At 39.7% G+C, this 27,117-nt stretch overlaps 2 protein-coding genes across 6 annotated transcripts in view; one reads left to right on the top strand and one right to left on the bottom strand.

Moving 5' to 3' along the window:
- Positions 1–629: 629 nt before the first annotated feature.
- On the bottom strand, positions 630–10,085 carry LOC125890283 (voltage-dependent L-type calcium channel subunit alpha-1D-like). 2 transcript variants are annotated; one of them, XM_049578852.1, is made up of 8 exons: positions 10,015–10,085; positions 9,818–9,904; positions 8,035–8,141; positions 7,329–7,436; positions 7,094–7,146; positions 6,835–6,981; positions 6,308–6,647; positions 630–6,213 (listed from the first exon to the last, which is right to left on the bottom strand). In XM_049578852.1, exons 2-7 carry the CDS (start codon positions 9,861–9,863, stop codon positions 6,557–6,559), a joined length of 552 nt encoding a protein of 183 aa, XP_049434809.1. In that variant the 5' UTR covers positions 9,864–9,904; positions 10,015–10,085; the 3' UTR covers positions 630–6,213; positions 6,308–6,556. The 2 variants fall into 2 exon arrangements, with proteins under 2 accessions (XP_049434809.1, XP_049434810.1); XM_049578853.1 differs by having other exon boundaries at positions 6,835–6,954.
- Positions 10,086–13,263: 3,178 nt separating this feature from the next.
- Positions 13,264–27,117, top strand: part of ehmt1a (euchromatic histone-lysine N-methyltransferase 1a) — a 126,112-nt gene continuing 112,258 nt past the window's right edge. For 3 of the 4 annotated variants that reach the window (XR_007449517.1, XM_049578768.1, XM_049578767.1), the window contains exons 1-5: positions 13,264–13,348; positions 13,695–14,160; positions 17,272–17,371; positions 22,174–22,256; positions 25,597–25,819. Coding sequence is in view for 3 of the 4 variants with exons in the window: in XM_049578768.1 (XP_049434725.1) it covers positions 13,753–14,160; positions 17,272–17,371; positions 22,174–22,256; positions 25,597–25,819 (814 nt within the window). In the remaining variant the exon portion in view is untranslated. Of the gene's footprint in view, positions 13,349–13,694; positions 14,161–17,271; positions 17,372–22,173; positions 22,257–25,596; positions 25,820–27,117 lie in introns of those variants that run through there. The other variant, XM_049578770.1, reaches the window with a different exon arrangement.

Here is a 27,117-nt window from a genome sequence, read left to right as displayed (position 1 = left end):
GCAATTTATGGTCAATTCTTTCGCCCTGTAGTCACTAAAGTAAATATTGGGTTCATTTTCCACAAGCCACACATCTTCCCAATATTCTGACACTAAAGCTGCATTTTTCATCCGCAGAGATCAAGAGAAAGTTAACTTTGAGCCCTGTCCGTCTCAGAAAACAAGTTCTCGCGAGATCTCGTGATCTTGATAAACAGGCGGTAAAATCACAGTTAGCTTACAAATAGTTATTTACCGCTAGTAATAAATAAAAAATGCCCAAGCTTTGTGCAGCAATAGGCTGCAGCAATAGGAAGAATGTATTTTCATTCCCAAAGGAAGCAGACAGGTAAGCTAGTGTCACTTTCAGTCAGCACTGTGGGTGGGCCAGCTGTCACGTCAGAGATACTGGATGAGAACGTCACATCAGAGATAACGTTACTGGATCCAGTATCTCTGCTCATATTCCCCAGCTAACATTGTGTTTGCCATTGCTGAATACCTTAGGAGTTGTATGAAATATTTTGTCAATGTGTAATTAATAAATGTGTTAGGCCTAACAGTCAGCTCAAAACATGAAATGCATTTATTTAGCCTACTCCAATGAATAAAATATACAAATGCAAACCGGTGATCATTTCACTCTCATTTATTTAAAAAGGGACAATGTTAATAAACATTTATATATAAAGAGGTTCTGTTGTAGCCATAGGCTAATTTCCATCCGTAGTCCCTTGGCAGGTTGATGTTACATAGCGAACACAGATACACCTTGTCAAAAGGTAACATAAAACACAATACAAAGCAAAACACACACTACAATAATGGAAGAAAATACATACGTAATAATTAAGAAAAGTTTGTGTAAGTAACACAAAGTAAAATCACAGTCTATGCGCAATAGCACAGGGACAAATTAAGTGCATAGAAAGATAGATTACATTGCATGAGGAGATCACCAGGACTGCCTTCTTCCACCTCAAGAGCATCGCCCGTCTCCGCCCCTCACTTACCTTCTCTGCTGCTGAAATCCTCATCCATGCATTCATCCAACAGCATCCTCTGTGGCTCATCATCCAAAGTCCTCAAAAAACTTCAATACATCCAGAACTCCACCGCCCGCCTGCTCACCCACCCCCATCGATCCAGCTGTCGCAAGATACCCTCAGAAAATGGGGTTATGGAGTTTGTGAGGTTCACTTTGAACCTTGCATGATTGACCAAACGGTACAGCCATACTGCCTCTTTACTTAATCAGTTTTCCATGAATTCTACAGTTCACACAAATCTCCACATTCTACAGTCATCCATGAGAGAGAGGGAATAATGACCTGCACTGGGTGCATCACACTGGAACCAAGCCAATCAGCTTTAGGTGAATTGTGGGAGAACATAAGACATTTAAATCTGAGCAATAAAACAAACAAAATAACTAATGATTCACCTCGGACCTGATTGGCTTGGATTGAGAAAACAAAATGTTTTAATAAGGATTTTACAGGAATGAATAGGAAATTCTCTCCCTGGGTCAAGCGGTGATGTACTCAATGTAGTTATCTATGGTGCAATGAATAATTCTACACAAGAGTCCTAATGAGATTTCATTTTGCAGCAACAGAGAAAACGTCTGACAGACGATGCCATACCAACAAGAGTTAACTGCCCTAATCCCCCACCATCAACTGGTGGTAGACGTGTTCTACAAAACAGAGAAAACACTGGTAGGTAAAATTGACTGCTTAGTTTCAGCAACCAATTCATGCAACACCTTTCAACCATAATATTACACATATGGTAGTATGTTTAAGGTATGTTATTTTTAAGGAGAGGTCAGAACATCAGCGAGAGAAAAACAAGTAGAAGAGAATAAGGTGGTACAAGTATACAAGGACCCAGTAGCTGAGGTAAGGTGAAAAATAGTAGTTGAAGTAAGTTGTAACAAGTCCTTTTGTAATTTATGTTGTAAAAAATGACCGACTCATAATGATAATTACAGATAATGAATATAAATAATAATATTGAATTTAAGATTCTGATTTGTTATTCCATGTACATATATAAACTATATACAGCTTCAGGAGAACTCCAACTGGAACAGTTGAAAAGACTGCAGCTTGAGCAGCAACTTGAGAGGGGGCGTGAAGAGAAAATAAGGATGAAAGCTCAGCTTCAGAGAGAAAAGACCAGCAAGAAGATGCAGAGAAAGGGATTGGTAGCTCAAGTTAAAGAACTGAAAGCCAAGTATGCATTCAGTATAGCTGAGGTGTAACTACAGGGTTCCTACACATTTTCCTTTTCAAAATTCCAAACTTTCCCAGACTCAAATTTCAAAACTTCTCTGTAGATTTCTTAGATCATATATGACATCTGAGTACAAATAACTGAATTTTTTTATGTAAATAAACTGTATTAAAATGACACATTATATAAATAACATATTGCCTGTATTTCTTTTTTCACTATCTTCTATTCCTTTCTCTTCTTTGGTTTGATTTTAAACAGAATACAGCAATACTCCAGTAACACATTTTTCCACAGTCTGTTTTCTTGCATCCATACTTATCCAGATCTGGAAATTACAAATTTGATGCTTTTCCATACTGTTTAGGAACCCTGTAACTACTGTGTGTGTGTATGTATGTATGTATGTATGTATGTGTGTGTGTGTGTGCTTTTATCTTATCCTCCTTCCCTTTAGAGTAAAGTCCTTTTTTATTCTCCCAAGACTTAGAGCTGAGGAGAAAAAGAAAAAACTCTCAGATGCCCTGACAATTCTGCCTTCTGAGACTGCAGAGTTTTTACTACATCAAGTCAAAATGGTCACCCAAAAACAGAGAGCAAGACGATTCCCAAGGTCAACAAAAAACCTTAGTCTACAGATTCTGCACCACAGCCCGAATGCCTACAGGACGTTGAGGAAGCATTTTATTCTTCTGTCCCCATCAGCTCTTCAACACTTCATCAACACCAATCTGGGACATTTTCATGTAAGAGTAGTTTCAGAATCTCACACATCATGTCATAGTGATCTTTTAACACCTTTGTACTTTTTGAGAAAACACAGTTCAACACAGAGGGCATCAAATTGGGGCATCCAGATGGTGGACACAATGCATGTCAGTAATAGTTACTTAACACATTGCAATATTAGACTTTCTGCACCATTACCATGTTTCTGATATAGTTATCAGCTGACATATAAAATGTATCCTTGCTGAATTTAACTTTTTTAGATCTATTCCACTAACAGGCTACTGCTCCTCTGTTTTACAGCCAGGTTTCCTTGATCCCATACTTAAACAGATGGAACAACTGGCAAAAACAATGAAGCCATCTGAGCTGGCAGTTTCATTAGTTTTTGATGAGATGGCCATTAAAAAACATCTGGATTTAAATGACATTGGACAGGATAGATGGCCTCACGCCTAAAGGCCAAGTGGCTAACCAAGTTATGGCATTGATGGCTCGAGGTGTGGCCTCAAAATGGAAGCAAGTGAATTTACGTTTATTAGTTTGATGCTATTCTGCTTTGAGCAAATCAATATTACAGTTACAGGATATAGTTTTGTTGGTCCTATGATAGGAATGATACATATGATTTGCACGGTGTAAAATTAACTTATTGACTGATCTGTCAATGGCTGTTAAACTCATAAAATTTAACTGCCAAAAATGTTTTTTAACAGGCACACATTAAAAAGCTATGATGATATCCAATTATTTACCTGGCACTTATGGGTAGCCTCTTATGTATCCGGTAAACTCAACCTTTTATAACTATTAGATGGTGTCTGGAGTTAATTTTACACCCTGGTGGTCTGATATTATGGAATGATTATTTTGTCTTCAGGACAAATGAAAGAAAACACATTTTCATCTGCTCACTGCAGGCCATAGGATATTTCCTGGCCAAAGATAGTCTCCCTGCACAAGAGACAGCAGACAGACTGTCAGAGGCTGTAAGGTGCCTAAGCAAGATTGGTTTCACAGTAAGTCTGAATAAAATCCAGTTAAATAAATACTGTGTTAATACTTAAATGAAATTGAGGTTGTGTTAACATGTACAGTCTATCTCTCACAAAAGGTTATTTCTGTGGTCTGTGACCAATCATCTTCAAACATCAAGACACTTAAGCTGTTAGGAGCCAGCCTAGACATAATGGACAGTACAGATGTGGCACACTGCATATTAGTGCATGGGCAGAAAATTCCACTGATTTTTGATGTGCCTCATCTTGTCAAGTCTGTCTGTAACAACCTTAAAAAGCATGGCCTGAAGGTTAGTTTCATTATAAAAACTCATTTACCATACTTGATGTCTTCATCTGGTCCAATCTCTCTATAAACACAAGAACAGTCTCAAAACATGTGTTTCACATCACCTATCTTCTTATACCACAGGTAGGAGAGAAACATGCCCAGTGGAAACACCTGGAAATGTTTTATTAACTGGACACGCAAAACTCCATCCGCATGGCTCCAAAGATCACTGCAAAGCATGTTACTCTGCCACCTTTTATAAACATGCGAGTTAGACTTGCAACTCAAGTGTTCCGTCACACTGTGGCAGCTGGTGAGCAACTATTCTTTTTTGATTTTTATTTTACAAAGATTAATGGAACTTAAAAAAATGTACAAAACAATGAGTCAAGATGAGAAATTTTTGCATACATTTTCACAATTCAATCTCTTTTTTTTAATCAAATTATTTTGCCTGTGAAGCAAGTATTCTTACATTTTAAATGATGGATCCTCACCCTTGTAAAAATAATCATCCAATCATATAGGGATGAAGACACTGATAGACCTAAAAAGGCTGCCATGTGAGGCGCGTGCTACAGCAGACTTCTTTGAGGAAATGAACAGGCTGTTTGACATCCTTAATTCAAGGTATTAATGTTTATGACTCCCATTTGAAATGCCTACGGATCATCATAGTTTTTTGGGGTTTTTTGCATTGATTCGGAAAATCAGTGTAGGTGAAATTTTGATTATCAAGATTCACTAGCAAACCTTTACTTCTCAGAAGCTGTTCTGACACAAATCCATGGCGCCGGCCTCTGGGACCAAGAAGTGGTGAACAGATGAAGATCCTCATGGACAGTCATCAATGGATCTCATCTTGGACCTTCAGGTTGGTTAGAGCATATGATGTGGTTTAAAAAAAGAAAAGAAAAAAAGAATTGTAGAGTAACCGTGTGCATTAAAATAAATAGCCAAATAAAATGGTAAGATTATGGTCTGGTTTTACATAATAATCATCATCATCACCATCAAAATCTGAGACATCAAAACTGTTTCATCTTTATGACTCGGTGTTGAACTAAAGTAACGAAAAGACTGTGGATCATAATAAAACGCTCCCAGTTAGCCAGCTCCTGCATCAGTCATCATCAAGTTCTCTGTAATGTTACATTAATACAGGCCCAGATTCACTCCTCCTTGCAAGCGAGGTTTCATCCTGACAATCCGCAGTGTCATCCGGATTGTCCAGCAGCTGGGGCAGGAACTGGAACACCTGAAATTCCTGTGTACTGCCAAATTGAACCAAGACTGCCTTGAGGTTATTAATACATAAATACATACATACATACATAACATAGTAAAATAATGGAACCACATAATTAATCTTATATCCTCTAATAAGCCTTCTTATGATATCCCCCAAAAGAATCTGTTCTCTGTGATCCGGGGCAAGGGTGGACACAGGTTTAACCCGACAAGCCGGGAGTTCGCCACAGCACTCAAAAGTGCCTCCATTACTAGGCTGACCAACACCATGGGGAGCAACTGTCAAGCTGACAATGGGTCTTCTTTGCTTGGCAATGCACAGAGCAGACCTAACCATGGTCACTTGAACCCCACAACATCATCTACCTCACAGGTGGGTATCAACAAAAAGTTGCCTGTGTATTAAGAGTGTCAAGGACTAACAATACATTAAGAACAATCATCAATTGGTGTAACTCATGCTAATTAATATGTTACATGAAGCATGATACAGACAATGAAAACCTCACAGAGGAGATGGTGGTGATGGAGGTAATGACTGCAGAGACAGTGATGTCAGACTGCATCCAGGAAGAGGTCTTAACCTACATCTCTGGCTGGCTCATCAGACAGGTGAAGGTGGACCCAATGATCTACTCCTGCAGCAGATGTGAAGAGTTGCTGGTTCATGTCAACCACGTTGACCACAGCTATGCTGCAGCTATTGGCGACTCCAGCACCTTCCTGAAAAGGAAAAGATACACCTTTGAAGCGATCCAGGATTCCAGGATACCATCACAAAGTTGGAGGCCAAGTTATCAGAGGCACTGAAAGTGACCTGGAAAGAGGGCAGCCTCTGCAAGACTCTGAGGCAGCAAGTGGAAGACTCCGAGGTATTCTCCACCCTTATTGCAGCTCACCCAGAACATGCCTTCAGTCTGCAAGAAAAAATTGTAAAGAAATACATTATGTGCCGAATTGGAGCAGAACTGAGGCATGCAAACAGAAAAATCCAAGAAGACCGCACCAGTGCAAGGAGGAAATTGAAATCATTCACAAGTTGAGTTAGTTGTTCTAAGTAGTTAAACTACATCTTAGAATGTAAGAAAGTCTCTATGCGGTAGTTGTAGATGGGACCCAGATTCTCTCTGTTAGAGTTGATGGCCTTGTACAACAGACTGTAAGGAAAAGAAAACACAGAGAAAGTCAAAACAATGAACCGGCAACTCAATCAACTCTGACTCAAAATAGGTGATATTTCTTTACTTTTGGTTACTGAAAATGGTGACAATAGAGAATTTTCAGACAAATAAAAGGTGAATGATGATCAAAAATTAAGTAAGTCCAGAGTCCTGCCAAACTCACGTGGGCCATCCTTCAAAGGTGGACACAGTAAAGACAGCCATCATGGCCATGAGGACGTTGTCAAAGTTGAAGTCACTGTTGTACCAGATCCTCTCCTTCACCATGGGCAGCGCAGTGTCTCTGTTGTTGTAGAGAATGTAGGTACCTCTGTGATTTATAGGTGGAAGTTTAACCACATATATGCACACGAAGACAATTAGAGACACTCATACAGGCCAATGTCTGAAGCTGGAAACTGTGAAGACATAAAAGAACTTACTTGCACTCCTCTGGGCTGGACTTTGCCTCATCTGTGCATCGATAAAATTTCCCCTGTGTAAGAAAACAGCAGAGAAAATCAGAGGTGCGTTTAGTTTGAGACCCTCTACTTCTGTACAACTAATTATTGTTTTACACCTGGAGAGCCGGCTGTTTGTTGAGCTGAAAGAAACGCAAGCTGACTACATTTTGTAACCATGCTACACTCTTTCCCTCTCACCATCTCTTCACTGTACCTTAAAGAGCTGCACTCCGATACAAGCAAACATGAACTGCAGCAGCGTGGTGATGGTCATGATGTTGCAGATGGTCCTGATGGCCACAAACATGCACTGGACCACGTGCTGCAAAGGACACAGTTATACACTGTTAAGTAGGAGCACACAGTACTGTATCAGAAGCAAAGGCGCACGCATGTACAAATATACTTCAGGATACATTCACATGGAGAACTACACACACACACATACAGTAGATAAACACTGCTCCATGTGGCTACTAGAGAGGCCATAGTTTATTTCTCAGAGCATCAATATGATACCAAATTTCACAAAAAAAAGAATTATGAGATGTCTATGTGTGCAAAGTTGATATTGTGGCTTGAGTGCAGTGCTAGAGGAAAGCTCAAGTTGATCTTCTAGGGAGAATGGATGTGGCCAGTAAATTTCACTGCAACATTTATGATGACATGTAGTGTACAAGAGGCCAATATGACCTTGTGGTGTTGCCAGATGAAACATCAGAGGGTGATCAAATGAATTAAAATCACCCCCAATGAATATCCATGCCAAAGTGATGCAAATCTGAACAATACGTGTCAAGTTATGTAGTTTTAGAAGTGTAGATCAGACGATCCAACCAACAGAATAACTGACTCAACCATCCATCCAGCTCCACACCTGCTCAGACTTTAAAAAAAAAATTGAATTTAATGATACGTACTGAATGCCGAAAGAGACCAGAGACACACCAACGACCAGCAGGTCTAATAGGTTGAAGTAGTTTCTGCAGAAAGCTCCTTAATGAAGAAATGCTTCGAACGCTGTCATCTGGACAGAAGAGAGAACACAGTCAGGACTCAAGAAGGCGTCATCATCATAAACACGAGCTCTTATAGTACAGTGGGACAGCTTCAAGTCAGGCTGAAATGGGATTTAGATGACTGTTTAGTATAACTATTTACAGCATCAGTTTTCAAAAGAATATTCTGTGTGTAACCAAAGATTTTTGTTGAATTTTGTATTTTCTACTTGACTTGAAGGTTAGAGTTGATTGCATTTTGCATTTCATGAGTGTTCATAACAACAATTCACAATGTAATTTGATATCTGTTGTTTTTTTTGAAATAAAGCTGTGATGTTGATCATATTTCTTAGAGCAGGCACAGTTGAAAAACAGCATTTCAGAAACAAACTTGTTAAGAGATTGGTACTTGGAATATTGTGTCAGCAACAATCGTGTCATGCTATTCAATTTTTTCAGTTTCACTTAAAAGCACTTAAAAATACTGTGATCAGAGACACATACTGTACATATGCAGTACTGCACACACAAATAAATCATAAAAAATGCAAAATGTTCACAAAACATGGGGCATGTTATTCCAAAGCCACTACACTCATTTCCATTGCAGATTATGCCAGGGACCCTACCACAAACACTTTCCATGAAACGGCTTATAATCCTCTCCTGATCAAATTTTAAGATTAAACTGAAAAACATGGGATTTACCTGGTGCAGACATGCAAGAGCAAAGACAGACTAACTAATTTTAACAACAACAAAAAAGTATAGAGACAAAAATGAGGGGAGGGAGGAGGTGTGCAGCGAGCTTTGAAGTGGTGGGTTGTTTGCTGAGAAAGCTCAACAGTTTTTTTTTATTGTTTTCACCTTAATAAGGATCTCAAATGTAAACATACTAGTGAAGACATAGTCTGCATAGCCTAGGATCTGAGGAGGCAATCAGAGTTTTAACTACTCTCAAAATGAGGTAGTTTGTCAAACTAAAGCTACTTTCAAAAAGTAGTTCAACTACATCCAAACTACATCACGGAAAATTATCACAATCTGATTCTGGAATCTCATGTTCTTACACGGAGGTACAACAGAACTGACTCTAGTAAAGTCTAGAGTAAAGTTTGATTTAGGGACTGGGGCAGCCAGTCCTCACTGAGGCAACTGGAGGATGTGTTTTAATGAGAGGGCAGGGAGCAATTGTTGAGGTGGTAGATGCAAAATTTCTAGGGAGATTCATAATATCCGATCGTAGACATCCTGGTTGCAAACTACAGGTGTTTTTAATGTAATATCAGGTGATTGTCATTTAATAACAACCATGACCAATAAGCTGTGGCATTGTGCCATATTGTATGGCAAAAAATGTCATGAGAATGAATGAATATGTAGTTTGTAATTAACTACCTAAACTACATGACCCAAAGTAGTTAACTACCGAAAAAGCTACTGAGATTTGAATGTAGTTAAGCTACAACCCAACTACTGCAAATTGTGGTGAAACTAGAAATTGAACTACATGTAGTTAAATACTCCCCAATACTGGTATTAATCCATGCTAAAATTAAGCACAACAACGTCTCACAATCATAAAAGTTGTTTAGTATGTTTAGTAAGTTAGATAGTTAGTTAGTTCGTAGTTTTAGCGACATAAGTCTAAGTTTAATAATTAATCCGTAAAGTTAAAAACAGAACAGAAAAACTCACCTACAGTTTCTCTGTACTGTTTCATACGTGTCGTTAAAACTTTCTGGCATCGTGGCTACGAATGTGCGACTTCTTTCCTCTTGTCTTGTATCTGACGTTAGCAAAAGGAAACACATCACACGATTAAGATATAACATAGATACTGTTACATAACATCAACGTTAAATACTTGTAACGTTTAAGTACTCATTGACCACTTACCTCGAACTCAGTCAACTGCGTCCACCTGCTTCTCGATCGGCACACACAGACATCCACAGATCCTCTGTTCAACACGGGGTGGTGGGGAGGGGGGGTGAGAGAGAGAGAGATCTCCCTTCATCCAATATCTGTGACTCCAGTCCTCCCGTCCTGCCTTTGGGAAGTACGTACTCTCGCGTGGACTTGTCAAGTCCGAACTTGCCAAGTCCACAAGTCCGAACTGCTGAACTTGAGTATTGAGAAATGGCTCAAGACTTCTCTGACAAAAGTGGACGGTGATAAAACCGCGAGAGCGAGGCGGCCGCAGTTTTTAAAGCCAGGCACTGCAGTTGCTCTCCACCGACTGCACCGCCTGGCTCTCACCTGATCTAACAGCTGATTGGTTAAGATGTCGACTCAACAATATGACGTTTTAGATAAACTATTCATTTTTGTTGAATTTTAGAGATTAAGATTCTATTTGTCTGATTTGAAGGTTTATTCTGTGAACAGAAAACATGTTGTTTCTCAGTTTAGTTGTCAGAGACTAAATAGCCTACATTCATCATAAACTATACAGAGTATACTGTAGGCTATATTAATATTGGACGGTAATTTAGCAACACAGAGACTGGTGGTCAGTGGGATGTGAGGATTCTTAAAATAACGTGTAGGCTACAGATGTGAAGCCCTGACTGTATCTGACTGAGCCTTAATGAAAGCTGTTGTCTTGTATTTTTTTTCCTCTGAAAATATTAACCTTATAGTCAAGCACTGTTTATTTAGCCTGTGTAGTTGAGGGGACAGGTCAAATTGATATGATGCTGATTTACAGGAGAATTCATGTCAAATGGAGGATAAACCATGAACATTAACTACAGATCAGCTGTAAAGCATTTAATAAATTAATCTATCATAATTAAAACAACTGGAGACCGAAAACAAACTGATATATGGGTCTGATCACTTTTTTAATGAATTGACATCATTCCAGACAGGATGTAGGTGTGTCTGTGACTTCTTGTACGGACTGAAGGCTGCTGGAAACTGTCCGCCTTCACCGCGGCTTTTTGTCACCGCCCACCGCTGCGGCCGCCTGCTCTCGTCTACTTTCCAGGAGAGGTGCAGTTCATCTGAACGAGCCTAGTTTTCTCTTAACACCGGATCATAATGAGGACACTATGGCCCAATTCCAATCCGATCCCTTACAGACTCACTGACTTAGAGGCGCGTTCATGTGAAGTGCGTGAGTGTGTGAGGGCTGTCCCATTGTCAAATCGTCAAGTCAGTGAGTCGGTGAGTGGGCACTTTATGCCCCCTTAAAAAATCGGTTATTATGAACACTTATGATTCTGGTGGGTTAAATCTTCTTGACTTTACTACATTGAATAACACTTTTAAAATTAACTGGATAAAGCAGTTCTTACATAATCCTACATCCATTTGGAATTTTATACCCAAGTTTGTTTTCTCTACCATTGGTGGCCTTGAGTATGTGTTATTATGTGACTATAAAATAGAAAGACTTCCTCTTATTTTATCCAACTTTCATAAACAAATGCTGTTGGCATGGTCGTTAATCTATAAACATAATTTCTCTCCACATAGATGTTTTATCTGGAACAATCAACATATCAAATACAAAAATAAATCTCTGTTCCTTAATTCATGGTTTGATAAGAACATAATTTTAGTCACCCAACTGCTCAACGATAATGGGAATTTGCTAAATTATACAGAATTTCTCATAAAATATGGTATTCCTGTTACCCCAAAAGACTTTGCAATTGTAATGGATGCTGTTCCCTCTGGTATCCTAACTCTGTTAAGAGGTGCTGGAAATCCAGTTTGTCCTCCTTTAGATCCAATTTTAACGACAGTGGGGCATATGTGTTTCTCCATTACACCTAAAAAAAGGAATTATCTTATTAGATCACTGTTTCAATCTGATAACACCTCTACCCCATATGTCATGCAATACTGGTCTAATATTGTTAATGATTTGAACTGGACCCAGATATGGAATCTCCCCTACAAATACTTAATTACAAATAAAGTGAGAGAAATATCCTACAAGATAATCCATAGATACTACCCTGCCAAACAGAATTTGTTAAAATTTAAGAAGGATTTATGTGTGAACTGTTCTTTCTGTGACTCTGAACCTGAAACTGTGTTTCACCTGTTTTGGCATTGTCACTTTACTGCCACCTTCTGGAAAGAAGTAACATGGTACATCTCATTGAAGCTTGTCCCAGATTTCTCTTTATTTTGTAAGAATATTTTTTTTGGAATCGATGATGTCAAGAGTATGAAACAGAATGAACTGTATATTATAAATTTGTTAATATTATTAGGAAAATATCACATACACAGAGCTAAATTTAGTCATTCCAAACCCTGTTTTGTGGTGTTCCAAAAGGAAATGGAACAGTACCTGCAAAGCATTTGTGACTCTAATAACAAGAAAGCGATGAGAACATATAATTTGTGCACCTTATTCTCTGTATTTATGTAATAGCCCACCCCCTGGCTACTGTACTGTATACTTGTTTCGATTGAAGACTCGTTAATAAAGAAAAAAAAAAGAAAAAAAAACAAACAAAAAACTTTATGCCCCCTTACCGTAGGTCAGCATCGATGCGGACTTACGGTAAGGAAATTACCCACAGTTCATAGCGTTGTGACGTGAAATACAGGGGTTGCCCCCGGAACACCGGAAGTAACACGGTCGGCAGATATGCAAACATTAACGTTATGGAAGGAGAGTGAAAAAACAGATAGATAAACAATGAAACATTACATTAACAAGGATTTAAGATGGTACATAAACACACATGAAGTCAGAGGAATACCAGTGGTTATATTCCACACACAAAGAATATATATCTAGATAGACAGACAGACAGATAGATAGATAGATAGATAGATAGATAGATAGATAGATCTATCTATCTATTTATCTATCTATTTATCGATATATATAGATATATATTCTTTGTGTGTGGAATATATGATGACAATAACCGATAAATGATCACGCCCAGAGCTGCCAATGTTAACAGCATTTTGTAGAGAGGGGGATAAGTGCTGTCCCATTCCTATTTGTAGCATCCGGAGCCCTTTCAGACTCTTACACTCAATCACTTACAGCTGACGTCAGTTAAGTCAGTGAGGGTTCAGGGCTTGAGTCTTTAGGGGCCGGATTGGAATTGGGCCCAAGACAGAAGCAGCACACAGCACGTCACGTGGTTGGGCGGGTGGGGGCGGAAGTAGAAACTCTTGTCTTCCTGTCCCATCCCTCCGCAACATTCTCCTCACCCTCGCTCGGATACGGCTATACCGACAGGAGCTGGTAGGATGCAACTTTGTTGCTTCAACTTTTTCTCTTAGACCTTGTTTTAACTTTCGCTCGTGTTTGTTGCCGTTTACCCGCGCTGTTTGTCCCTAATGAGTCCGTGCTGACACTGCTGCTCCACCGGCCGCAGCTTTGCTTTGCTTTCGTCCTTGTTTTATTTTCATAGCAATGCAAAGATGTGATAAGTTATTATGGTGGACTGTTCATTGTCTTGCATGTAGAATGTCGCAGAGATACACGCGCTGTATGCGCTGTTCGCCATATAGTTTTATACTTTGTGAGACACTGTGTGTTGTGACCCTACGTTAAAAAGAGTGCAGTAAAACTTGTTGAAACTCCTCAGGTGCTGCGGAGGCCCCCACAGTCCGACTGGCTTCAACTATCAATCTTTCAGGACATCAATGGATAACAGCAGAGCCGGTGAGGGGCCCAGGCCGGGCGGAAGACCCTCCACTCCCTCCTCTGGGACACCCATGGTTGCCAAAGGACAAGCAGCACAGGGTGTTCAGAGGCCCAAAGTAAAGATAACTCCCTTCCACAGCTCACCTATAGTCAGCAGTGATGGAGCTCTCCGCAGCAAGCGACTAGGAGCAGTTTCTGGGAAAAGGCTCACATCTCCTGGCAACTTATTTGTGGACATACCTGGCCGGTTGACTGCTCCACCTAGAGGAAGACTGGCTGCTGCTGCTGCCCCTGCTCCCGCTGCTGCTGCTTCTGCTGCTGGGAGCTCAGATGAGCCAACTCTGAGTTCAGGCTCTGTATTGGCCACAACAGGAGAAAAAGCACAGATAAGTCCTCACGTCCTCAAGGTAAAAAGATATACTGATGAGCATTTGAACAGTGTTCAGCAGCTGAATGCAAAATATTTTTAAAATTACTCAGATATTTTTTTAAATTTCAATCACTAGTTGTGCGAGTACAAAAACTTTATTGTCCATGGGGAAATAAAATAAATTAAATTAATTGACAATTATCATACCGTATACATTTACTCATGTACGATACTGGAAAAAAATGCAACTGGATGAAGAGTATCCCCTTTATTTGACTTATTTTCTCAGGTAAGACTTTTTACACATACTTTCATTAACAAAATAGTTTCAAGTTTTAGTTATAGTGATAAAATATTAACTCTATAATAACCTTTCTGTTTTCATTTGATTAAGAGTCATTCTGACTGATAATAATATAAATTCTTCAATACTGTGATACTGTGAAACCAGGATATTTTTTGAGACGGTTATTTTACAGTGAAAATGTCATACCCTTGCAACCCCACACGCCATAAAGACATATGTAAAACTGTGCATTCACCATAGCACATCCCATAAAATATATCCATTTGACAACATATGGGCCACATAAAAGCAGAAATACAAAATGCTCTAAGGAAGTCTTGGCAATACACTTTCATAGAAAATACAACTCATAACATACAAGTCAGTGATATACACATTATACAAGTGTCCATGAAATGAAATGAACCTACTGTACTGTGCAAAGAGCTGTAGCAAAGTATTGGGAGCATCAGCATGTATCATAGTCCTACTTATGGATCCTAGTTTCATTTATGACCATAACAGCATGGGATTTCATGTGGTTATTGCTATTAGCCATCAGTAATCAGTAATCTATAACGCCTCCCTGAGGGTAAAAGTTCAGTTTGCAGGTGAGAAGGGTCATTAATAATTCTGTGTGCTTTACTCCTTAAGAGTTCTTCATACATTTATTTATTTTTTATTTATTTATTTGTTTATTTGAAGGGACAGAGCATATTAATAGACATTTCTGTAAATATGCCAGATTTAGCCAAAGGCTAATTTTCATCCGTTGTCCCTGGCCAGGTGTTACAAATGCTCCCTGAAATAAAACAAAGTAGAACTATGTTGAGGGAACAAACATCAGTCTTATCTTAAAGCACCAATCAATAAACTACAACTAATTAAAATTGATTAGTGTGTGAACAACAAGTAATGATGACATTGCTAAAATTAACATACAATTGACAACAAGACAACGTAAGACAGCCTTACAATTAATACAGAACACAAGGGACAAAACGAACTTCACAGCAAGCAAATAAACACGCAAGCAAGAAAACAGTTAAAAACATGTATGCAAGACAATATGTAGTTAAGACATAAGCAAGCCAACCCTCCACGCAGCATGCTGGTTAGACATCAGTCAGAACCAGAGTGACTAGCCCAGAGTGCATACAAAACAACACTTATGCACGAACAGGGTACAACATAAAAGATATTTCACAATGGACAAGCCATACATAGAACAGGACATAGGCACCAAATAACTATCTGATATTAACAAGGTGCAGCAGCTGACAGAATTTTCAATGCTGACAAATTTGGTTACTAATTAGCCACTGTTTTAAATGAGATTTAAATATCACATATGTCCCGACATCCCTAATATGTGTTGGGATGTTGTTCCACTCTCGGGAGGCTTTAACAGAAAACGCTGACTGACTAAAGGAGCTTTTCTTTAGTGGAACAACACAGTCCCCTCTTGAAACCCCCCTCGTGATTTGATTTGTACTTGTTCTAATCTTAACAAAAGATCGGAGAGGAGGAGGAGCTAAGCCATGTATAATTTTGAACAGAAGACATATATTTACAGACTTAATCATGTTTTCCCAATTCAGAAGGCCATATTTCTTTAGGATTGTACAGTGGTGGTGTTGTTTTGGCTTTTTATCTAAGATTTTTATCGTCTGTTTATACAGTGACTGCAGTGGCTTGAGTGTAGTGTAATTGGCTTGCGACCAGCTTGTTAGACAGTAATTCATGTGAGAAAGAATCATTGAGTGCATGTACAGCTTGGCTGCTTCATTTGACATAGAATTGCGTATGAACCTGAAATTTACAAGACTTGCTTTGACACGTTGACATACTTTTTTAACCTGTGTGCCCTGAAATTAAGGTTGGAATCTAAAAAGATGCCAAGGTACTTGAATTCTTTTACCATCTGCAGTTGCTCTCCAGATATACAAATATTCGGCTCTACACAAGTGTCATTATTATTTGTAAAGTACGTGCCTACTGTTTTTGCAACATTTAATTGGAGACAGCACTGATTAAGCCATGTTGTAATTTCGACCATTATCTTTGTGAGCTTGGTTGCAACTTCTGCTTTCGTGGTGCCATTATGGCTTCTAGATGATTTTGGAAGCCATGTTCACTACTCTCTGCAGCTTTTTTATCCTCTTGATGTTCAGATTATTATGTGTAATATATATATGTAAATAGCCTCTATATTACATAAAATGTGTCTATTGACCAGTAAGTTCTTTGTGATAATATGTTCAGAGTTCAGAATGGGTCATGTATCCATTAAATAATAGCATAAATGCTTGATGTCAGAAAGATGAGAGTGTTATTACATGAGTCCAGTATGTTGCACAAAAACAGCCAACCACAGCTGTGGGTGAATTTACATTATGCATGTGCTACTTGATTATTAATGCAAACAATCTATGTGAGACTGATGAGTACAGACCAGTGGATGCATTATGTTATATAACTTTTGCTTAAGCATCAAAGAGAGGCTGTATAATTGCTAACATGCTGTGATTGTTTGTTTTCACATGCATTGTTCTTTCCATTAGCTGTTATTTTATGCAGAATTTATTTAATCTGACTGTTTGCATTTCAGATATTAAGAAGCTAAAATTTCTGAAATTAAACTAAAACTGTTGATTGATACACCGTACCATAACAAGTGGAAGACTATTTAATGTATGTTGAAATAGTCAGTGTTGGCTCCACATGATAAATGAATCCTCCATAGTGACATACGTACATTGCACATGTGAATTTAAATGTAATTACTCATTTGGATAGCCTTCTCCTTTCATATTTATTAAATAGATAATGGAGCATGTTGTTTTCTCTCTGCCCCCAAAGCATACGGGAAGGAAGGAAGCAAAGTCAAGCACAGAGCTTCATCACAGCCAGAGGGGCAAAGAGAGAAGAGCTGTCTCCACCTCCATTAAATCCCAGACCGGTTAGTTGAACCTTTATTTTGCAAACTTTGATTTCATTCTAACTTGTGAAGATAACTGGAGGAAAAGAGGCCTCAGCAGCAGCAGCAGCAGCAGCAGCAGCAGCAGCAGAGAGAAAGCAAAGAATCCCTGCTAGCTATGTATAGAAATGTGTCCAGACAATAATATCACAAAAAGAAGGATGCAAGATATGGATTTATCGATAACTGATAATTACCTACATCTCACAGCAGATACTGAGAAGATAACCAATATTTTCATATTTTTGTATTTTAAAAAGAAGTTCATAATGTGTAGTTTATGCACACCCAAAGGTAAGAGAGGCAAAGATGTTGGTAGCAAAGGTGGATGATTTAATGTTCCATAGCTCTGACCGAACCAAATCTGGCACCACTGTTGTTAACACAACAAAAACAAACAACAGTCTGGCTCTTCAAATGTTCATCTGTTTATTCAGGAAAGTACATCAGAAGCTTGACAATCATACTGTGGCTTTTAAAGAGGGCTTTGCCAAAGATTTCAAATGAAATGCTTTGACATTTTGTTGCATCAGACATGTCAACGTATTATACACATGTAATTGAAGTAAGTACATCCCTCAGTACAAAATAATGGCTTTGTGTTTCCCATACATTGATTTCTTTGTGACAGCCTGCCACAATATCAACACTGACCTGATAAATTTTATTCTTTCAATTATTTGTTACTGTTTAAAATGGGTAAACTTTTATCATAGAACTACACACACAGTATCATGAATCACTCAGCCCCTCCTTGATCCGCTCTCTCTCTCCCTCTCTGTTTATCATGAGATGGTAGTGCATGCCTGCACACACACACACACACACACACACACACACAGACAGAGTACATTTACATGACATTATAGAAAATGGACATATTGTATTAGTCTGACTAAAACTGGACTTTTCAAATACATGTAAACATGTTAGTCCAACTGAAATTGTACTGAATTCAAAGTTGGACTAACACACCCAGATAATGTGATTGGGAGTTGAATTACTCATGCATGTATACAGACAATCACGCCCAAACTGGCCTAGGTGCTCTGTGCATGCTCCACAGTTTGCTGCCCAGGGCTTTGGAAATAACATGGCGAAATCTACATCCAGAGTTGTGCATTATTGGATGTACAAAATGTATGGAGCTGTAAAGTTGTCCACCATGGCACCAGTTTGCTGCTAGCTAACTGTAGCTAACTTGTTTATATTGTTTGGTCTGTGACCTAATAGGTAAAAAAAAAAAAAAAATTATAACAAGCTGAAAGGGGGCATATTGCCACCTATCATAGCGGAGTCAGACATACTTCTGTCAATAAATCGATTCCCCTCCTGTGGTTGTATACTTAGACAAGGACATAAGTCTAATTAAATGCCCTAGTCGAGCTATAACCATAGATCCACTTAACGGTGCATGTAAATGTACTGAGTGACAGGGTTAACGTTACCTACCAGTTTTGAAAGGGTTTAATGACATCAAACAGCGAGCAAGTCAGCCATTCAGTGTAGGTTTGACTTGTGGGACCGTTTAACAGCTTGGTGTTGGATGTTAGCTGCTGCTGTGTTAGCTTGAGCTGAGCAGATGTTAGATAGATAGATAGATAGATAGATAGATAGATAGATATTTGTCCTTACAGAGACTTGTTCTGCACCATACAGTACATCTGATACAGTTGCTAGACAAAAGGGACTGGACAAAATAAAGACAGCTTACTACTAGACAAGACAGGATAGATGTCAGTTTCTACCCCCCAACCCACCTTCTCCCCCAAGACTAGGACAAAAGACATAGACCCCTCTACACATCATAAGTAGAATAATAAAGTGCAGTTGTGCATATTATGACATTTATTCGAGAGAGAGAAAGTGCAGAGTGCTATTTAAGTGCAGTATTCCGTGATCTATTTACATTCAAATTCTTGTTCGACAGTGCTATACTGGTCGGAATGAATGACCTGCAGGCTCTACTTCTACTACAGCCTGAACCTCCTGCCTGATGGCAACAACTCATATGCCTGGTGTAGGGGGTGTGACATATCTTCACTAATAGCTTGTCCTTTCTTGACCACCCTCGTTTCACCAGTCATGGCCATGCTTGCCATGTTAACTATCCTGTTTAATTTGTTTTTGTTTATTACAGACAAGGAAAAATCCCAGGCAACAGAACAGAAAAATAAAATGCTCTCGACAAAGGAGTGATCGAAAATTAACATCATGTCTCTGTCCACTCTTAATTGTCTAAGCTTCCGCATAAAATACAGTCTCTGCAGCCCATTTTTATAAATAGTGTCAGTATTACAGGTCCATGTCAACTTGGCGTCTATTATTGTTCCTAATATAGTATAATCAGCCACAGCCTCAATACTTTCTCCATTATTAACCATATGCTGGTGGGTGTAGCTCCCAGTTCTAAAGTCAATTATTATTTCCTTTGTTTTCTTTGTGTTTAAAAGAAGACAGCTGGACCTACACCAGTCTGCAAACTGGTCTACCCAGGCCCTGTAGTGGGTAGTAGTCATCATTATCCAGTATTAACCCCACTATTGCTCTATCATCAACAAATTTGATTGTGACATGCTCAGGTATGTTGCTTTTGCACTCGTTTGTGTAGAGGGTGTAAGAGCAACAGACCTGAGCATGTCACAATCAACTGAACTGAGTGTTTGCTGGGAAGGCAGCGGCTCTGCGGATGGTTCTTCAGCGCTGCATCTAACCAGTGTCAGGGCAGCTACAAAAAAGGATTAGACTCCCAGTACAATCGTATTGCCTTCCTTTTAAAACTGTGAAAAACGTCCACACTGGTGTTTGGCTCTCAAGTTAGCATGCTGCACTTGCTTATCTTCCTCTTTTCTATGTTTATTGGTGGTGTAGATGCTGCACCAGTTCAGGCAATATAAGCAATTTGGCTTTGTATTATAGGCTCTAATTTTATTATCAGAATAATAGATAATAATGTGAATTTCCCATTATTGGCTGATAATCTTTTGGCATGATATTGAGCATCCCTATGCTAAAATATCAACTTCTGTGCAAAAATAGAGTATCCTCAAAGTTCTGTTGGGGTTCTTTTCCTAGAGCTCATAATGGCAAGTTAGGAGTTATGCAGGAGCTCTTAGGAGCTCTCTGAGAAGCCAGGGGAACATGACTTTTTCACAGATTATCTGTCACATGCACTACTGTCATGATTTAGTGACAGTTTCATCAAATATGATGAAAAGTTGTTTTTTTTAATGAAGGATACTGGGTCTGTCACTTTTCCCAAAACTCAAGCTCAATATTTTAAGGTTTTCTTATATTCAGACAGACAAGGTGTAAGGAGATGTGTTTTACCTGCTTGACACTTTCGACTGAGACTCCAGTCTTCCTCAGAAGCGTCATCCGACGTGCTGCTGACGTGTCATATATCAACTGGTAGGCCTGACAGACCAATCAGAGTCTGTCAGGCCAACCCCGCCTCCTGCGTCGTTGTTCGTTCTCAGAGTAGGGAATTCCAGGTGTGTGAGAGGGTGTACGCCCCCTCGTCCCGGTTGATGGTGCCGCTTGCGCGCTTCCTGATCTCAATGGCCTCTTTTATCCACCATTTGAAACGAAACTGTCAAGCAGGTAAAACACATCTCCTTACATCTTGTCTGTCTGAATATAAGAAAACCTTAAAATATTCTAAATAAGAAGACAGTACGAACCTTATCAATCTACTCAAGCTCAAACCAATGAAATATGACACAGTTTGGATGATTCCTGCATTATGGACAGCTGTGTGGCTCCCTCTCAGCTCCGAAGTCTACCCAGCATAAATGTCAAGTTGCCATGGGTCTGAAATACAGTGAGCTGTGACTGTCTCATAAGCATGAGTGGTCAGCAATGTCCATCCAACTGTGGTGTGAGCGAGTAGAGTCTGTACTGTGTGGTGTCACACAGTTGCACTATGCGTTTTGAGATTGTGGTGTGACTTGGAATTTTATATCGTGGCTCCAGTTCAGTCATGTGATCCTGAAACCTTCAGCCAATGGGCCGCATATTCTTGCATGTAAATCCTGTTGTCTTGGCGGTGATGGCATATTTACAGGCTTCTGGAAAGGGCCCTGCTAATGCTGAGCATGCTGGATAGCTCCACTTGTCTAAGGCGCCTCTGCTGCCTCACTTGGGAGACAGGGTAACGCTAGCAAGTAAGTCAGTAGATTTATCGTTGTTTTAGAGTAAGACAGCTGCTTAGCACAGAGTCAACAAACAGCCTGTTACTTTACCATCAGCAGCGTAGAACCCAAATACTTACACACTGCTTCTCAGATGCCTTGATGTAGCTATTGTGTGCTCAGGGAGACATCACTCGCCAGTGTCCCCCAGTTTTGTAGCAAACAACAACATTAGCATCTTTGCTTTAGCTTAGTTTACTGATACGTCAAAATGGCATGGAACAGGTCAAGCTGATAGTGAAATTTTAGAGCGCCCTCTGCTGGATCAAAAGACAAACTACCTCAAAGTCTTTTAAATAGTCTGCTGCGCCAATAGACTGTACATTTTTGTTCTGAACACTTCTAAAATCAAACAAATGGCCTAATTTCTTATAAAAAGTGATAGCCCTGAACGTAACCTACTGTAGCTTTAAATTCAGGGTCACATTCATTCATCAGATCAGTTTTTCCATGTGGTAATACTACTTTTGAAGTACAAACTTGGGCTTTTATGTAACATTTGGTCTCCCAAATGACAGGATCCTTCTAGGCACAATTTCCTGATGACGACTTCTGACCTGCAGCTAACCTCTTTGTATGTGCTTTTCCTAGCTGTGAAGAAGAAGAAGAGGAAGATGGGAATGTATAACCTGGTCCCTAAGAAGAAGGCCAAGGCCCTTAAACAGCAGGAAAAGGCAGGGCCATTTATTCCCGTTTGTCAGACCTCCCACCAGACCACTGGTGGAAGAGCAAATCAATACCTCAAACAAGATGTTCACTTCTTTAGAATGCCGATTTTTCAAATATTTGTATAGCCTGTGGAAAGTGTCAGGAAGCATGGGGAAAAAGAGAGGGAAAGGGCCATGTTAAAAAGCTGTTGTCTTCAGTCTGACGTCAGAGATCAATCAGAGTATTTATGTATTACTATCAGCAAGCATACATCACTCTTTCTACCAGCTGGGTGAAGACACCCTCTGCTGCATATGTGAAACCACTTATTAAATTATAATGTCTGTACCATGTTATCACACTAATGCTTTAGTTCACACAAAGCCACTCCGTGTAGCTACTATTTAGCGTAGCCACTGTGTAGCCACTACATAGACTGAACATTAAGATGGACGATGCATCCCCCATCTTACCCCCATTGTAGAGAAAGGAAGCTAAGCAGCATCCACCTGGACTGATCTTTAGCTTCTTCCAGGGTTAAGTCTGGTGATTAACTGTACCTTTTAAACACATTTTCTTCCTTTGGAACCAATACACAGTCTTCTTTGAAGTGTGTTTTGGATCGTTGCCCTGCTGGAAGGTCCACCTGCGTCTCATCCTCACCAGCCTAGTAGATGGCAACAGATTCTTCTCAAGAAAAGTCCGAGTACAGACTCCATTCATCTATCATTTGATCATTTGGATTCTGCTGGTGCCATGAGAAGAGAAACAGCCCCAATACCATGATGCTTCCACCTCCAAGCTACACTTTAGATATGATATTTTTAAGGTCACAGACATTTCTCCTCCAAACCTAGCACGTTGTATTTTGGCCCTAAAACTTTTTTAACGTTTGCTACACAGTGTTTGGAGAAGCCTGTAGGTTACTGGGAGAATGAGTTTGGTCAGATGAGACAAAAATGAAACTTCTCTGCAAATAGCACATGGTGTTATGTTTGGAGAAATGTCTCTGCATATGACCTTAAAAATATCACACCTACAGTATGGTTTTGAGGTGGAAGCATCATAATGTGTGGCTCTCAACTGGTTCCAGAGGAAGAAAATATGTTTGAATGGTCCAGTTAATCACTAGACTTAACCCTGACAGAACATTTGTGGAAGAAGCTGAAGATCAAGATTCATCAGCTGCCCCTCCCCAGAATCTTCTAGATTTAAAGACTACCTGTGTGGAAGAACGGTCCAAAATCCCACCTGAACACTGCACATAGTTTTTTTTTTTTTTTGATTGAAATGTTACGCTTTCTTTATCAGTTTAGAGTTATTGAGTTAATATCAATGTCTGGTGTAAACTTCATGTCAAAAGATGCACTGGAAAAATGTAAAATCCAAAAGAAAATGTTGACATGTTGAAAACTTATTTCCACTACTGTTTATGTAGCTACTCTGGGTAGCCACTATGTGTAGCCCAGGCCCCCCAGAACAGCACTGGGCTTTGAAGCCAATTTGACATAATGGCCAAATGGTATAATTACAATGTCTGAGTCCATCACATGATGTTGTGGCCCCAAAAGATCGGGATCGGGGTAACATTTCAAAAGTCTTTAAGAGCCACATGATTAAAGCATTTAATCCCCATTCAAGTTAGCCAAAGGCAAACGGAAAGATAGGCGCTCTGCAGGTGTTAGTTTATGGTGTGCTTTCTCTATGGGCCCAACGATGTGGAAACAAAGTGGAATTTCAAGGTAATTTTACACATGGAAGTCGACCTTTTTCAGCTTCATGTGAATTAACAGGGCCCTGCCTCAAACGCTGTATCCAGGTCTCTTAATGCATCCACGGTGTAGCCACTACGTGTAGCTGCTTTGTGTAGCCACTCTGTGTAAGTTAATACCAGTAACTGATTTACAGTATTTGTCAGTGAATACTTAAGCGTTTCTTTTCTTCCCTTTAAAAACTTCTTCATTTCATCTTCTTCATAGTAATAAATTACAAAAATTTATTAAACCAAACCAAATTTTGTTTTGGTTAAGTGCCTGTTAAAAAATTTAAAGTTTAGAGTGTAGAGGGGCTCAGAACATTATAATGGAAGTACATGATGGCCATTTCCATGCTCAATTATTAGTCATGAGTTGTTGCAGCATTTTTTGGGTTGATACCATTTGCCACACAGTTTTGGTGCTAAATTAAAACATTTTTGACCCCTCAGGAATTCATAAAAATGGTCAAACCTTCTCCTCAAATTCGGGACGTCGGCAGCGTAGTGGATAGTGCCGGCGCCCCATGTACAGAGGCGATGCCTCACTGCAGCGGTCGCAGGTTTGACTCCGGCTTGCGACCATTTGCTGCATGTCACCCCCCGCTCTCTCTCACTCACCCTGTTTCACTCTGTCCTGTACATTAAAGGCAAAAGCCCGAAAAAATAATCTTAAAAAAAAAAACCTTCTCACCAAATCCCACATTACACCAAGACCTTGAGGAACACCACAGAAAATTCCATGCTGTGACTTGGTATCAAAGACTTTTTGAGACTTCTCTAGGAATTGCATTTCTTGGCGATTAGATGGTGAGCACCTCTGTTCTGGAAACAGCTGAGCAACATCCATCCATCCTCTGAATGCCCAAGGTCTCTAGATTGTTGCTGTGTTTCATGAGGCTGTGGTTATCCTAGAGGTCACTATACATAATTTTATAGAGTAATGTCATGACAATGAAATGGCTATTCTGGGGACTAACATCATCCCACATGAATACAACTGGACTCACTGAATCAACTGTCTCAGCTTTCCAGTCCAACCCATTTTATGTCATTCCAAGTCTGTTTAGGGACCCCATTATGCAGAAATATTTTCAAGTACAGTAGGTGACAATGACACATTTATAATGCATGCAAAAAACTGCATTCTGATTTTTGCCCATAACAGCATGGGAAAAGCATAAATTTGGCATGTCTGTAGAGGGGAGAATTGTTGGTACCCATACAACCTATTTTCATTCAGATATCTTGAGGTCAGAGGTCAAGAGACCCTGTTGGGAATGGACATGCTAGTTTTTCCCTAGCCATAATTTAGCCTAACGTAGCAGTGTTCTTTAGCCAACTTTCGGAGAAGCAAGCCTGACATGGCTCAGCCCGCTACAGCCTCTTAAAGACAGCAGCATCGGCCGGGATTTCCCATGGCCCTGCATGTCTCAAAGGGTTAAATGAATTACATGTTTGTTTCCTGTTCAGCTTTTTTTCTATTTGTTTGCATGCTGTTGAAGCTACGCATTTATTTTTTTTCCAAAACAACACTGCACAAGTCTCGATGAGTTTAGAGGTTGGGATATAGATTATTAATACGTTCAAATGCCATTCTTTTTTAAAATCAGGTGGAGGAGCCAGGACCCAGTGTGGAGAAGAACAGCGCTGCAGCAGATAAGAAACCAGTGACTGTACTGGAGACACTGAAGGCCGAAAATGCGACAGCTGTCATGAATAAATTGTTGATGGAGATGGATCCGGGAGAAGGCTGCCATGTGGAATACACTGAACTGGCTTTGGACTGTCTGGATCTGAAAGCTCAGGAAGAACTTCTTTCACCTCCCCTGTCAGGTGAAAACAGCATGTCACTCACCCAAACTCAACTGGTCTTCTACAGTATACTTCACATTGCATTTATTTAGCTGACACTTTTATCCAAAATGCAAGAATCATTCAAGTACATCAGCTTAAAAATAGAGAAAAGAGAGGTTTTTTTTAATATGCCATGTGCAGTCTAAACAGATGAGTTTTCAGTCTGATATACAAGGTATGTGAAGTTTCTGCTGTCTTGATGATAATGTGGAGTTTGTTCCACCATTAAGGATTGGTAGAGAGAGAGCTGTAGCTGGGCCCTCTTCCTTGTGAGGGAGGGTCACGATAATTGGCAGTAGCAGAGTGTACTGGACAGGCTGGGGTATGTGGTTGACCACGCCCTGGATGTAGGATGGGCCTGAGCCAACCTCAGCACAGTAGGCAAGTACCTGTTTCAGAAGATACAGTGTAACTATGAAAATGAATGTATTTTTAATAAGTAAAGCAGACAGGCACAAATCTTTGATCCATGTCATTCACAACTGGACAGTTTTAACTTTGTCTGTAGGCTACAGCACAAAAAGGTAGGAAATAGCAATCAACAATCAACACAGTTAAAATAGACAAAGAAAGAAACAATTTAACTCTATAGCCTTCTCACTTACCTATGGTACAAGTACAAATATCAAGGAAAAATGACACAACCAACAAAATCTGCAAGGCTACAAACATGGGCAGGCAAAACATTCCAGGTTGCAGCCATAACATGGGGCAGCCGTGTATGGCCAGATTGTTCCTTACAGCTCCCTTACAATCATCATGGTTGAAAGATAACAAAATATTGAGATTTTAATGCCTCTGCACCGCTGATAGATGTGGCCAGAGGCGTTGACGTTTTTGTGTTGTACATCTGTCCATCCGTATGTACGTATGTCCATGCTATCCTTGTGAACACATTCTCAAATGCCAGTCTACATCTATCTGACCAGACAAATTGTGCCTCTTTTTTCAAAAGCGCTGTCAATGGCTCTACAACAGATGAGAAATTTCGACAAAAACTTTGATAATATCCCACCATCCCTAAAAAGCACAGTAGCTGTTTCTTGGTGGTTGGAGGGGGATATTTTACTAATGCAGCCACCTCATCCTGCAACATACGTACTTGGCCTTGACCGACTACCTTACCCAAATAGGTGACCTTTGCAAATTCACACTTTTCCAAATTAATGGTCAACCCTGCCCAGACTAATTTGTCAAACAATGCGCGAATGCGCTGAATATGTTCAGACCATGTATCACTGTATATTACCATGTCATCAAGGTACACTGCACAGCCA

This window comes from Epinephelus fuscoguttatus, linkage group LG6, assembly GCF_011397635.1.
Source record: "Epinephelus fuscoguttatus linkage group LG6, E.fuscoguttatus.final_Chr_v1".
NCBI lineage: Eukaryota > Metazoa > Chordata > Actinopteri > Perciformes > Serranidae > Epinephelus > Epinephelus fuscoguttatus.
Note: the sequence above shows the minus strand (reverse complement) of the source record. Positions and strands in the feature narration are given on the sequence as shown.